The 13,895-nt window shown below is 52.6% G+C and overlaps 1 protein-coding gene across 2 annotated transcripts in view; it reads right to left on the bottom strand.

The window, feature by feature from the left end:
• Positions 1-13,895, bottom strand: part of LOC132380781 (uncharacterized) — an 82,998-nt gene that overhangs the window by 16,194 nt on the left and 52,909 nt on the right. The window contains exons 1-3 of one of the 2 annotated variants that reach the window (XM_059949772.1): positions 8,090-8,418; positions 7,406-7,525; positions 1,472-1,623 (exon numbers count right to left, since the gene is read on the bottom strand). In XM_059949772.1, the coding sequence (XP_059805755.1) occupies positions 1,472-1,623; positions 7,406-7,525; positions 8,090-8,284 (467 nt within the window). In that variant the 5' untranslated portion in view covers positions 8,285-8,418. Of the gene's footprint in view, positions 1-1,471; positions 1,624-7,405; positions 7,526-8,089; positions 8,419-13,895 lie in introns of those variants that run through there. The other variant, XM_059949773.1, reaches the window with a different exon arrangement.

Below are 13,895 nucleotides of genomic sequence, written 5' to 3'. Positions count from 1 at the left end.
AGAACAGGAAAGCAGATTATTATCTGAATGGTGCCGATTAGGAAAAGGGAAAATGCAACGAGACCTGGGTGTCATTGTACACCAGTCATTGAAGGTGGGCATGCAGGTACAGCAGGCGGTGAAAAAGGCAAATGGTATGTTGGCATTCATAGCAAAAGGATTTGAGTACAGGAGCAGAGAGGTTCTACTACAGTTGTACAAGGCCTTGGTGAGACACCTAGAATATTGTGTACAGTTTTGGTCCCCTAATCTGAGGAAAGACATTCTTGCCATAGAGGGAGTACAGAGAAGGTTCACCAGATTGATTCCTGGGATGGCAGGACTTTCATATGAAGAAAGACTGGATCGACTAGGCTTATACTCACTGGAATTTAGAAGATTGAGGGGGGATCTTATTGAAACATATAAAATTCTAAAGGGATTGGACAGGCTAGATGCAGGAAGATCGTTTCCGATGGTGAGGAAGTCCAGAACGAGGGGTCACAGTTTAAGGATAATGGGGAAGCCTTTTAGGACCCAGATGAGGAGAAACTTCTTCACACAGAGAGTGGTGAATCTGTGGAATTCTCTGCCACAGGAAACAGTTGAGGCCGGTTCATTGACTATATTTAAGAGGGAGTTAGATATGGCCCTTGTGGCTAAAGGGATCAGGGGTTATGGAGAGAAAGCAGGTACAGGGTTCTGAGTTGGATGATCAGCCATGATCATACTGAATGGCAGTGCAGGCTCGAAGGGCCGAATGGCCTACTCCTGCACCTATTTTCTATGTTTATGGATTATATGGGTCGGTGCAACATGGAGGGCTGAAGGGCCTGTACTGTCCCGTAGTGTTCATGGTTCTGTACCTCCTACCTGATGGTACCGTGGCTACCATGACGAAGCTGACTAAGTTTACAAGTCTCTGCAGTTTATTTCGATCCTGTTCATTAGCGGCACATCCCCCCGCACCCCCAGATGGTGATGCAGCCGGTGAATGCTCTCCACGATTGATCTGTAAAAACTTGCAAGTGCCTTTGGTGACACACCAAAGCTCCATAAACCCCTAATGAAGTGCAGTCGCTGCAGTGCCCTCTTTACGGCTGCACGGGTACGTTGGGACCAGGTTAGATCCTCAGAGATCCTGACACCATGAACTCACTCCGTCCAGTGGCAGCTGGTCACAGAACAACGGCGGGCGCAGTTGGGCTGCAACGGTCATTCGATGATAGTTTCCATGGTTCAGAACACAGTCTGGGAAGGTGGGCGGAATGGACTTACAGAGGGGCGGGGTGGGCAAACTCTGGGAGGGGGAGCTGCGCTGAGTGTCAGCGAGGGCCGGGACTCCACATCGAAGGCAGTCGGGGTGGTTTAAGATATCATTCTCCAAACGTCTGCCGGTGCGGCCACTTGTCCCCAACCCTCGTGACCGAGAGGCGGCAGGACGTTCCCGGGGGTCTGACACCCTCCCCACAGGACCCTGACTTTGTCTTACCTGCCATGCCGCCTGTGATGAGGGTTGTAGTGCCCTCCCAATGTCTCACACCCTCTTGTCAAATCTCCAAACTCATGGATGTGGATACCATGAAGCTTCCGGCTGCTTGAGAATCCGTGGAGGTCCAGAAGGATCCCAGTCGTATCACCTTCCTGTGTCAGCAGGCATGGAAATTAGTAGATTGTAATCCCACAAGATATTCCCAAACACAGAGTGAATCTCCCTCCACACCGTCCCATCACACACTCCCGGGGTCAGACACAGAGTGAATCTCCCTCCACACCGTCCCATCACACACTCCCGGGGTCAGACACAGAGTGAAGCTCCCTCCACACCGTCCCATCACATACTCCCGGGGTCAGACACAGAGTGAAACTCCCTCCGCACTGTCCCATCACACACTCCCGGGGTCAAACACAGAGTGAATCTCCCTCCACAACATCCCATCACACACTCCCGGGGTCAGACACAGAGTGAATCACCCTCCACACCGTCCCATCACACATTCCCGGGGTCAGACATAGAGTGAATCGCCCTCCACACCGTCCCATCACACACTCCCAGGGTCAGACACAGAGTGAATCTCCCTCCACACCGTCCCATCACACACTCCCGGGGTCAGACACAGAGTGAATCTCCCTCCACACCGTCCCAACACACACTCCCAGGGTCAGACACAGAGTGAAGCTCCCTCCACACCGTCCCATCACACACTCCCGAGGTCAGACACAGAATGAAACTCCCTCCACACCGTCCCATCACACACTCCCGGGGTCAGACACAGAGTGAAACTCCCTCTACACCGTCCCATCACACACTCCCGGGGTCAGACACAGAGTGAAACTCCCTCCACACCGTCCCATCACATACTCCCGGGGTCAGACACAGTGAATCTCCCTCCACACCGTCCCATCACAGACTCCCGGGGTCAGACACAGAGTGAATCTCCCTCCACACCGTCCCATCACAGACTCCCGGGGTCAGACACAGAATGAAACTCCCTCCACACCGTCCCATCACACACTCCCGGGGTCAGACACAGAGTGAATCTCCCTCCACACCGTCCCATCACACACTCCCGGGGTCAGACACAGTGAATCTCCCTCCACACCGTCCCATCACACACTCCCAAGGTCAGACACAGTGAATCTCCCTCCACACCGTCCCATCACACACTCCCGAGGTCAGACACAGAATGAAACTCCCTCCACACCGTCCCATCACACACTCCCGGGGTCAGACACAGAGTGAATCTCCCTCCACACCGTCCCATCACACACTCCCGGGGTCAGACACAGAGTGAAGCTCCCTCCACACTGTCCCATCACACACTCCCGGGGTCAGACACAGAGTGAAACTCCCTCCAGACTGTCCCATCACACACTCCCGGGGTCAGACACAGAGTGAATCTCCCTCCACACCGTCCCATCACACACTCCCAGGGTCAGACACAGAGTGAATCTCCCTCCACACCGTCCTATCACACACTCCCGGGGTCAGACACAGAGTGAAGCTCCCTCCACACCATCCCATCACACACTCCCGGGGTCAGACACAGAGTGAATCTCCCTCCACAACGTCCCATCACACACTCCCGGGTTCAGACACAGAGTGAATCTCCCTCCACACCGTCCCATCACATACTCCCGGGGTCAGACACAGAGTGAATCTCCCTCCACACCGTCCTATCACACACTCCCGGGGTCAGACACAGAGTGAAGCTCCCTCCACACCATCCCATCACACACTCCCGGAGTCAGACACAGACTGAATCTCCCTCCACACCGTCCCATCACACACTCCCGGGGTTAGACACAGAGTGAATCTCCCTCCACACTGTCCCATCACAGACTCCCAGAGTCAGACATAGAGTGAAGCTCCCTCCACACCGTCCCATCACACACTCCCGGGGTCAGACGGAGTGAATCTCCCTCCACACCGTCCCACCACACACTCCCGGTGTCAGACACAGAGTGAATCCCCCTCCACACCGTCCCATCACACACTCCCGGGGTCAGACACAGTGAAGCTCCCTCCACACCGTCCCATCACACATTCCCGGGGTCAGACACAGTGAAGCTCCCTCCACACCGTCCCATCACATACTCCCGGGGTCAGACACAGAGTGAATCTCCCTCCACACCGTCCTATCACACACTCCCGGGGTCAGACACAGTGAAGCTCCCTCCACACCGTCCCATCACATACTCCCGGGGTCAGAAACAGAGTGAATCTCCCTCCACACCGTCCTATCACACACTCCCGGGGTCAGACACAGAGTGAAGCTCCCTCCACACCATCCCATCACACACTCCCGGAGTCAGACACAGACTGAATCTCCCTCCACACCGTCCCATCACACACTCCCGGGGTTAGACACAGAGTGAATCTCCCTCCACACTGTCCCATCACAGACTCCCAGAGTCAGACATAGAGTGAAGCTCCCTCCACACCGTCCCATCACACACTCCCGGGGTCAGACGGAGTGAATCTCCCTCCACACCGTCCCACCACACACTCCCGGTGTCAGACACAGAGTGAATCCCCCTCCACACCGTCCCATCACACACTCCCGGGGTCAGACACAGTGAAGCTCCCTCCACACCGTCCCATCACACATTCCCGGGGTCAGACACAGTGAAGCTCCCTCCACACCGTCCCATCACATACTCCCGGGGTCAGACACAGAGTGAATCTCCCTCCACACCGTCCTATCACACACTCCCGGGGTCAGACACAGTGAAGCTCCCTCCACACCGTCCCATCACATACTCCCGGGGTCAGAAACAGAGTGAATCTCCCTCCACACCGTCCTATCACACACTCCCGGGGTCAGACACAGAGTGAAGCTCCCTCCACACCATCCCATCACACACTCCCGGAGTCAGACACAGACTGAATCTCCCTCCACACCGTCCCATCACACACTCCCGGGGTTAGACACAGAGTGAATCTCCCTCCACACTGTCCCATCACAGACTCCCAGAGTCAGACATAGAGTGAAGCTCCCTCCACACCGTCCCATCACACACTCCCGGGGTTAGACACAGAGTGAATCTCCCTCCACACTGTCCCATCACAGACTCCCAGAGTCAGACATAGAGTGAAGCTCCCTCCACACCGTCCCATCACACACTCCCGAGGTCAGACACAGAATGAAACTCCCTCCACACCGTCCCATCACACACTCCCGGGGTCAGACACAGAGTGAAACTCCCTCTACACCGTCCCATCACATACTCCCGGGGTCAGACACAGTGAATCTCCCTCCACACCGTCCCATCACAGACTCCCGGGGTCAGACACAGAGTGAATCTCCCTCCACACCGTCCCATCACAGACTCCCGGGGTCAGACACAGAATGAAACTCCCTCCACACCGTCCCATCACACACTCCCGGGGTCAGACACAGAGTGAATCTCCCTCCACACCGTCCCATCACACACTCCCGGGGTCAGACACAGTGAATCTCCCTCCACACCGTCCCATCACACACTCCCAAGGTCAGACACAGTGAATCTCCCTCCACACCGTCCCATCACACACTCCCGAGGTCAGACACAGAATGAAACTCCCTCCACACCGTCCCATCACACACTCCCGGGGTCAGACACAGAGTGAATCTCCCTCCACACCGTCCCATCACACACTCCCGGGGTCAGACACAGAGTGAAGCTCCCTCCACACTGTCCCATCACACACTCCCGGGGTCAGACACAGAGTGAAACTCCCTCCAGACTGTCCCATCACACACTCCCGGGGTCAGACACAGAGTGAATCTCCCTCCACACCGTCCCATCACACACTCCCAGGGTCAGACACAGAGTGAATCTCCCTCCACACCGTCCTATCACACACTCCCGGGGTCAGACACAGAGTGAAGCTCCCTCCACACCATCCCATCACACACTCCCGGGGTCAGACACAGAGTGAATCTCCCTCCACAACGTCCCATCACACACTCCCGGGTTCAGACACAGAGTGAATCTCCCTCCACACCGTCCCATCACATACTCCCGGGGTCAGACACAGAGTGAATCTCCCTCCACACCGTCCTATCACACACTCCCGGGGTCAGACACAGAGTGAAGCTCCCTCCACACCATCCCATCACACACTCCCGGAGTCAGACACAGACTGAATCTCCCTCCACACCGTCCCATCACACACTCCCGGGGTTAGACACAGAGTGAATCTCCCTCCACACTGTCCCATCACAGACTCCCAGAGTCAGACATAGAGTGAAGCTCCCTCCACACCGTCCCATCACACACTCCCGGGGTCAGACGGAGTGAATCTCCCTCCACACCGTCCCACCACACACTCCCGGTGTCAGACACAGAGTGAATCCCCCTCCACACCGTCCCATCACACACTCCCGGGGTCAGACACAGTGAAGCTCCCTCCACACCGTCCCATCACACATTCCCGGGGTCAGACACAGTGAAGCTCCCTCCACACCGTCCCATCACATACTGCTGGGGTCAGACACAGTGTGAATCTCCCTCCACACCGTCCTATCACACACTCCCGGGGTCAGACACAGAGTGAAGCTCCCTCCACACCGTCCCACCACACACTCCCGGTGTCAGACACAGAGTGAATCCCCCTCCACACCGTCCCATCACACACTCCCGGGGTCAGACACAGTGAAGCTCCCTCCACACCGTCCCATCACATACTCCCGGGGTCAGACACAGAGTGAATCTCCCTCCACACCGTCCTATCACACACTCCCGGGGTCAGACACAGAGTGAAGCTCCCTCCACACCATCCCATCACCCACTCCCGGAGTCAGACACAGACTGAATCTCCCTCCACACCGTCCCATCACACACTCCCGGGGTTAGACACAGAGTGAATCTCCCTCCACACTGTCCCATCACAGACTCCCAGAGTCAGACATAGAGTGAAGCTCCCTCCACACCGTCCCATCACACACTCCCGGGGTCAGACGGAGTGAATCTCCCTCCACACCGTCCCACCACACACTCCCGGTGTCAGACACAGAGTGAATCCCCCTCCACACCGTCCCATCACACACTCCCGGGGTCAGACACAGTGAAGCTCCCTCCACACCGTCCCATCACACATTCCCGGGGTCAGACACAGTGAAGCTCCCTCCACACCGTCCCATCACACACTCCCGGGGTCAGACACTGAGTGAAACTCCCTCCACACCATCCCATCACACACTGCCGGGGTCAGACACTGAGTGAAACTCCCTCCACACCGTCCCATCACACACTCCCGGGGTCAGATACAGAGTGAATCTCCCTCCACACCGTCCCATCACACACTCCCGGGGTCAGACACAGAGTGAATCTCCCTCCACACTGTCCCATCACACACCCCCGGTGTCAGACACAGAGTGAATCTCCCTCCACACCGTCCCATCACACACTCCCGGGGTCAGACACAGAGTGAATCTCCCTCCACACCGTCCCATCACACACTCCCGGGGTCAGACACAGAGTGAATCTCCCTCCACACTGTCCCATCACACACCCCCGGTGTCAGACACAGAGTGAATCTCCCTCCACACCGTCCCATCACACACTCCCGGGGTCAGAGGCAGAGTGAAACTCCCTCCACACCGTCCCATCACACGCTCCCGGGGTCAGACACAGGGTGAAGCTCCCTCCACACCGTCCCATCACACACTCCCGGGGTCAGACACAGAGTGAATCTCCCTCCACACTCTCCCATCACACACTCCCGGGGTCAGACACAGAGTGAAGCTCCCTCCACACCGTCCCATCACACACTCCTGGGGTCAGACACAGAGTGAATCTCCCTCCACACCGTCCCATCACACACCCCCGGGGTCAGACCCAGGGTGCTGTATAGTTGTATGTTCTATACCCAGGGTCTGACAGAGTGTGAAGCTCTCTCTACACCGTCTCATCACACATTCTCGAGTCAGAATCTCACCTGTCTTCGAAAGTAGATGTTTCCGGAAATCGAAGTCTCATTTTTGGGCAACTGGCTGTTGGGCATCACATGACAGATAGCGTGACTGTCTCGGTGTCCATCGTGGGTTAGTGTCGGGGGCTGGAAAACACAACGGTGCAAAGTCCAGTCCTCGCTCTGGACTGCAGCGACTGTGTCCCTGGGACTGGTCACCGAGGGAGGGGCACATGTGTCCAGGCCGAGGAAGGCGCGGCTGCCTCAGGGTGTGGTGGGGGTACCGGGGGTTGACTGAGAGGGGCATGTAGGTCGGGAGAGCTGGATGAGGAGGGCCACCTCTTGTAAACTAATCCAGTTTGTTTACCTTTGGCCCGTGGTCCTCCAAATCTTTCCGAGCTGTCCGAACTAAACCTTATCGTCGTACACTCTACCACGTCTGGTGGCAGCTCAGTCCACATTCCCACGACCCTCTGAACCTTTCACCACTCAAACCTGCATCCTTCACTTTTGCACCCCCATCACCCCCCAGGGCCATCCACGTTCTGTACTCCCATCATAATTTTAGAACCTTTGTAAAGGCAGCTTCCTCTGCTCCTGACTGTCTAGTTTCAAACCCTCCCGCCCCAGAACATCTCTGAGAATCCCTACTGTAATCTCCCTGGTTCAATCACATCCTAACGAGAGTCATTTCACCCACATCTTGCACACCTTTGTACACGGTTGGATTGAGCTGTCCTCCGATCTCGGCAGTTTACTTCCAAGCGTTTTGTCACCACGTGAGGAGACGTCGTCAGTGCGCCATTGAGCAGCAGAATGTTTGCTAGTAAGTCGCCGAGATCGTGAGAACAACCATTGACTGAGCTGCACACCCTCCACGTTACTTCCGGCCTTTTCATGTGACATCTCAACGCTTGTACTCGGTACCCTGGACAATGCAGGGATTCAAGACTCCTGAACCAGCCTGTGTGACAAGTCTGATCACTTTCGGTGAACTATGCAAGCTCTTGGTCTCTGTGTTTAACAACACTCTACGTGGCTCTTTCCGGGTTCAGCAAGAAAAAGGCAACATTGCAGACTGACTGCCTGGCTTAAACTGCACCAAACGTTCCTTTTCAGCTGTCGCTGTTAATGATTTCCTGTTGTAAGCTTGGAGAATCTCATTCACTTTCCAGCACCAACTATTGGTGCATGTCACCTGCTGTCTCATCCACTTTCTTAATGCGGATGACCAGCAGTATATATTAATGATTTAGACGAGGGAATTAAATGCAGCATCTTCAAGTTTGCGGATGACACAAAGCTGGGCGGCGGTGTTAGCTGTGAGGAGGATGCTAAGAGGATGCAGAGTGACCTGGATAGGTTAGGTGAGTGGGCAAATTCACGGCAGATGCAATTTAATGTGGTTAAAGGTGAGCTTAGCCACTTTGGTTGCAAGAACAGGAAAGCAGACCGAGATGAGGAAAAACTTCTTCACACAAAGAGTGGTGAAACTGTGGAATTCTCTGCCACAGGAAACAGTTGAGGCCGGTTCATCGGCTATACTTCAGAGGAAGTTAGATATGGCCCTCGTGGCTAGAGGGATCAGGAGGTATGGAGAGAAAGCAGGTACAAGGTTCTGAGTTGGATGATCAGCCATGATCATACTGAATGGCGGTGCAGGCTCGAAGGGCCGAATGGCCTACTCCTGCACCTATTTTCTATGTTTCTATCACTGATCGCAGGAGCCATGGTCACGGTCCTCTGGTCAGAGCAGCTAGTGCTGCCCCCTGGTGTTCGCTTGGCAGCAGTCAAGCTGCTGATTTCTCCGGCGTTCATGGAGTCCGGGTTGGGCTGAATATATTTCTGGACAGTACCTTACTGATATCTTACACATACTTGCTATCATTATGAGTTATGTGTGCTTTGTTCTGTTAAATGACTGTTGGTATTTTGTTTTGAACCTTTGTCCCGCAGTAACGCTGAATGTGTTCATACAGATAATTATGTATTTATTGAGATACAATATGGAAAAAGCACTTCTGGCACTTCGAGCTGGTGCGGTTGTTACGGTGCGTCACAGGGAGTGTTGTCACTGTACTGTGTGTTAGGGTGTGTCAGAGAATGGTTGTTACACAGTACAGTAACTCCCTTTGACACACCCTAACACACAGCACAGTAACAGCACCACTCCCTGTGACACACCGTAACACACAGTACAGTAACAACACCACTCCCTGTGACACACACTGGCACACAGTACAATAACAACACCACTCGCTGTGACACACCCTAACACACAGTACAGTAACATCACCACTCACTGTGACACACACTAACACACAGTACAGTAACAACACCACTCCCTGTGACACACCGTAACACACAGTACAGTAACATCACCACTCCCTGTGACACACCCTAACACACAGTACAGTAACAACACCACTCCCTGTGACACACCCTAACACGGAGTACAGTACAGTACTGTGTGACACACACTAGCACACAGTACAGTAACAACACCACTCACTGTGACACACCGTATCACAGTACAGTAACAACACTGCTCCCGGTGACACACCGTAACACACAGTACAATAAAAACACCACTCCCTGTGACACACATTAACACAACGTACGCTAACCCCACCACTCCCTGTGATACACCCTAACACACAGTAAAGTAACAATACCACTCCGTGTGACACACCCTAAAGCACAGTACAGTAACAACACCACTCACTGTGACACACCGTAACACAGTACAGTAACAACACTGCTCCCTGTGACACACCGTAACACACAGAACAGTAACAACACCACTCCCTGTGACACACCTTAACACACAGTACTGTAAGAACACCAATCCCTGTGACACACACTAACACAACGTACGCTAACACCACCACTCCCTGTGACACACCCTAACATACAGTACAGTAACAACACCACTCCCTGTGACACACCGTAACACACAGTACTGTAAGAACACCAATCCCTGTGACACACACTAACACAACGTACGCTAACAACACCACTCCCTGTGACACACCCTAAAACACAATACAGTAACAACACCACTCCCTGTGACACACCGTAACACAGTACAGTAACAACACTGTTCCCTGTGACACACCGTAACACACAGTACAGTAACAATACCACTCCCTGTGACACACCGTAACACACAGTACAGTAACAACACCACTCACTGTGACACACACTAGCACACAGTACAGTAACAACACCACTCCCTGTGACACACACTAACACACAGTACAGTAACAATACCACTCCCTGTGACACACCCTAACACGCAGTACAGTACAGTACTGTGTGACACACACTAGCACACAGTACAGTAACAACACCACTCACTGTGACACACACTAGCACACAGTACAGTAACCCCACCACTCCCTGTGACACATGGTAACACACAGTACAGTAACAACACCACTCCCTGTGACACACCCTAACACACAGTACAGTAACAATACCACTCCCTGTGACACACCCTAACACACAGTACAGAAACAGCACCACTCCCTGTGACACATGGTAACACACAGTACAGTAACTACACCACTCCCTGTGACACATGGTAACACACAGTACAGTAACAACACCACTCCCTGTGACACACCCTAACACACAGTACAGAAACAGCACCACTCACTGTGACACACACTGGCACACAGTACAGTAACAACACCACTCACTGTGACACACACTAGCACACAGTACAGTAACAACACCACTCCCTGTGACACACCCTAACACACAGTACAGTAACAATACCACTCACTGCGACACACCGTATCACAGTACAGTAACAACACCACTCCCTGTGACACACCGTAACACACAGTACAGTAACATCACCACTCCCTGTGACACACCCTAACACACAGTACAGTAACAACACCACTCCCTGTGACACACCCTAACACACAGTACAGTAACAATACTACTCCCTGTGACACACCCTAACACACAGTACAGTAACAACACCACTCCCTGTGACACACCCTAACACACAGTACAGTAACAATACCACTCCCTGTGACACACCCTAACACACAGTACAGTAACAACACCACTCACTGTGACACACCCTAACACACAGTACAGTAACAATACCACTCCCTGTGACACACCCTAACACGCAGTACAGTACAGTACTGTGTGACACACACTAGCACACAGTACAGTAACAACACCACTCCCTGTGACACACACTAGCACACAGTACAGTAACAACACCACTCACTGTGACACACACTAGCACACAGTACAGTAACAACACCACTCCCTGTGACACACACTAACACACAGTACAGTAACAATACCACTTCTTGTGACACACCCTAACACGCAGTACAGTAACAACACCACTCACTGTGACACACACTAGCACACAGTACAGTAACCCCACCACTCCCTGTGACACATGGTAACACACAGTACAGTAACAACACCACTCCCTGTGACACACTGTAACACACAGTACAGTAACAACACCACTCCCTGTGACACACCCTAACACACAGTACAGTAACAGCACCACTCCCTGTGACACACCCTAACACACAGTACAGTAACAATACCACTCACTGTGACACACCCTAACACACAGTACAGAAACAGCACCACTCCCTGTGACACACCCTAACACACAGTACAGTAACAATACCACTCACTGTGACACACCCTAACACACAGTACAGTAACATCACCACTCACTGTGACACACCCTAACACACAGTACAGTAACAACACCACTCACTGTGACACACACTAGCACACAGTACAGTAACCCCACCACTCCCTGTGACACATGGTAACACACAGTACAGTAACAACACCACTCACTGTGACACACACTAGCACACAGTACAGTAACAACACCACTCCCTGTGACACACACTAACACACAGTACAGTAACAACACCACTCACTGTGACACACACTAACACACAGAAAAGTAACAATACCACTCACTGCGACACACCGTATCACAGTACAGTAACAACACTGCTCCCGGTGACACACCCTAACACACAGTACAATAAAAACACCACTCCCTGTGACACACATTAACACAACGTACGCTAACCCCACCACTCCCTGTGATACACCCTAACACACAGTAAAGTAACAATACCACTCCGTGTGACACACCCTAAAGCACAGTACAGTAACAACACCACTCACTGTGACACACCGTAACACAGTACAGTAACAACACTGCTCCCTGTGACACACCGTAACACACAGAACAGTAACAACACCACTCCCTGTGACACACCTTAACACACAGTACTGTAAGAACACCAATCCCTGTGACACACACTAACACAACGTACGCTAAAACCACCACTCCCTGTGACACACCCTAACATACAGTACAGTAACAACACCACTCCCTGTGACACACCGTAACACACAGTACTGTAAGAACACCAATCCCTGTGACACACACTAACACAACGTACGCTAACAACACCACTCCCTGTGACACACCCTAAAACACAATACAGTAACAACACCACTCCCTGTGACACACCGTAACACAGTACAGTAACAACACTGTTCCCTGTGACACACCGTAACACACAGTACAGTAACAATACCACTCCCTGTGACACACCGTAACACACAGTACAGTAACAACACCACTCACTGTGACACACACTAGCACACAGTACAGTAACAACACCACTCCCTGTGACACACACTAACACACAGTACAGTAACAATACCACTCCCTGTGACACACACTAGCACACAGTACAGTAACAACACCACTCACTGTGACACACACTAGCACACAGTACAGTAACCCCACCACTCCCTGTGACACATGGTAACACACAGTACAGTAACAACACCACTCCCTGTGACACACCCTAACACACAGTACAGAAACAGCACCACTCACTGTGACACACACTGGCACACAGTACAGTAACAACACCACTCCCTGTGACACACCCTAACACACAGTACAGTAACAACACCACTCCCTGTGACACACCGTAACACACAGTACAGTAACAACACCACTCCCTGTGACACACCCTAACACACAGTACAGTAACAACACCACTCACTGTGACACACACTAACACACAGAACAGTAACAATACCACTCACTGCGACACACCGTATCACAGTACAGTAACAACACTGCTCCCGGTGACACACCGTAACACACAGTACAATAAAAACACCACTCCCTGTGACACACACTAACACAACGTACGCTAACCCCACCACTCCCTGTGACACACCCTAACACACAGTAAAGTAACAATACCACTCCGTGTGACACACCCTAAAGCACAGTACAGTAACAACATCACTCACTGTGACACACCGTAACACAGTACAGTAACAACACTGCTCCCTGTGATACACCGTAACACACAGAACAGTAACAACACCACTCCCTGTGACACACCTTAACACACAGTACTGTAAGAACACCAATCCCTGTGACACACACTAACACAACGTACGCTAACACCAC

This window comes from Hypanus sabinus, chromosome 24 (assembly GCF_030144855.1).
Source record: "Hypanus sabinus isolate sHypSab1 chromosome 24, sHypSab1.hap1, whole genome shotgun sequence".
NCBI classification, from domain to species: domain Eukaryota; kingdom Metazoa; phylum Chordata; class Chondrichthyes; order Myliobatiformes; family Dasyatidae; genus Hypanus; species Hypanus sabinus.
The sequence above is the reverse complement of the archived record's forward strand: the minus strand, read 5'-3'. Positions and strand labels throughout refer to the sequence as shown.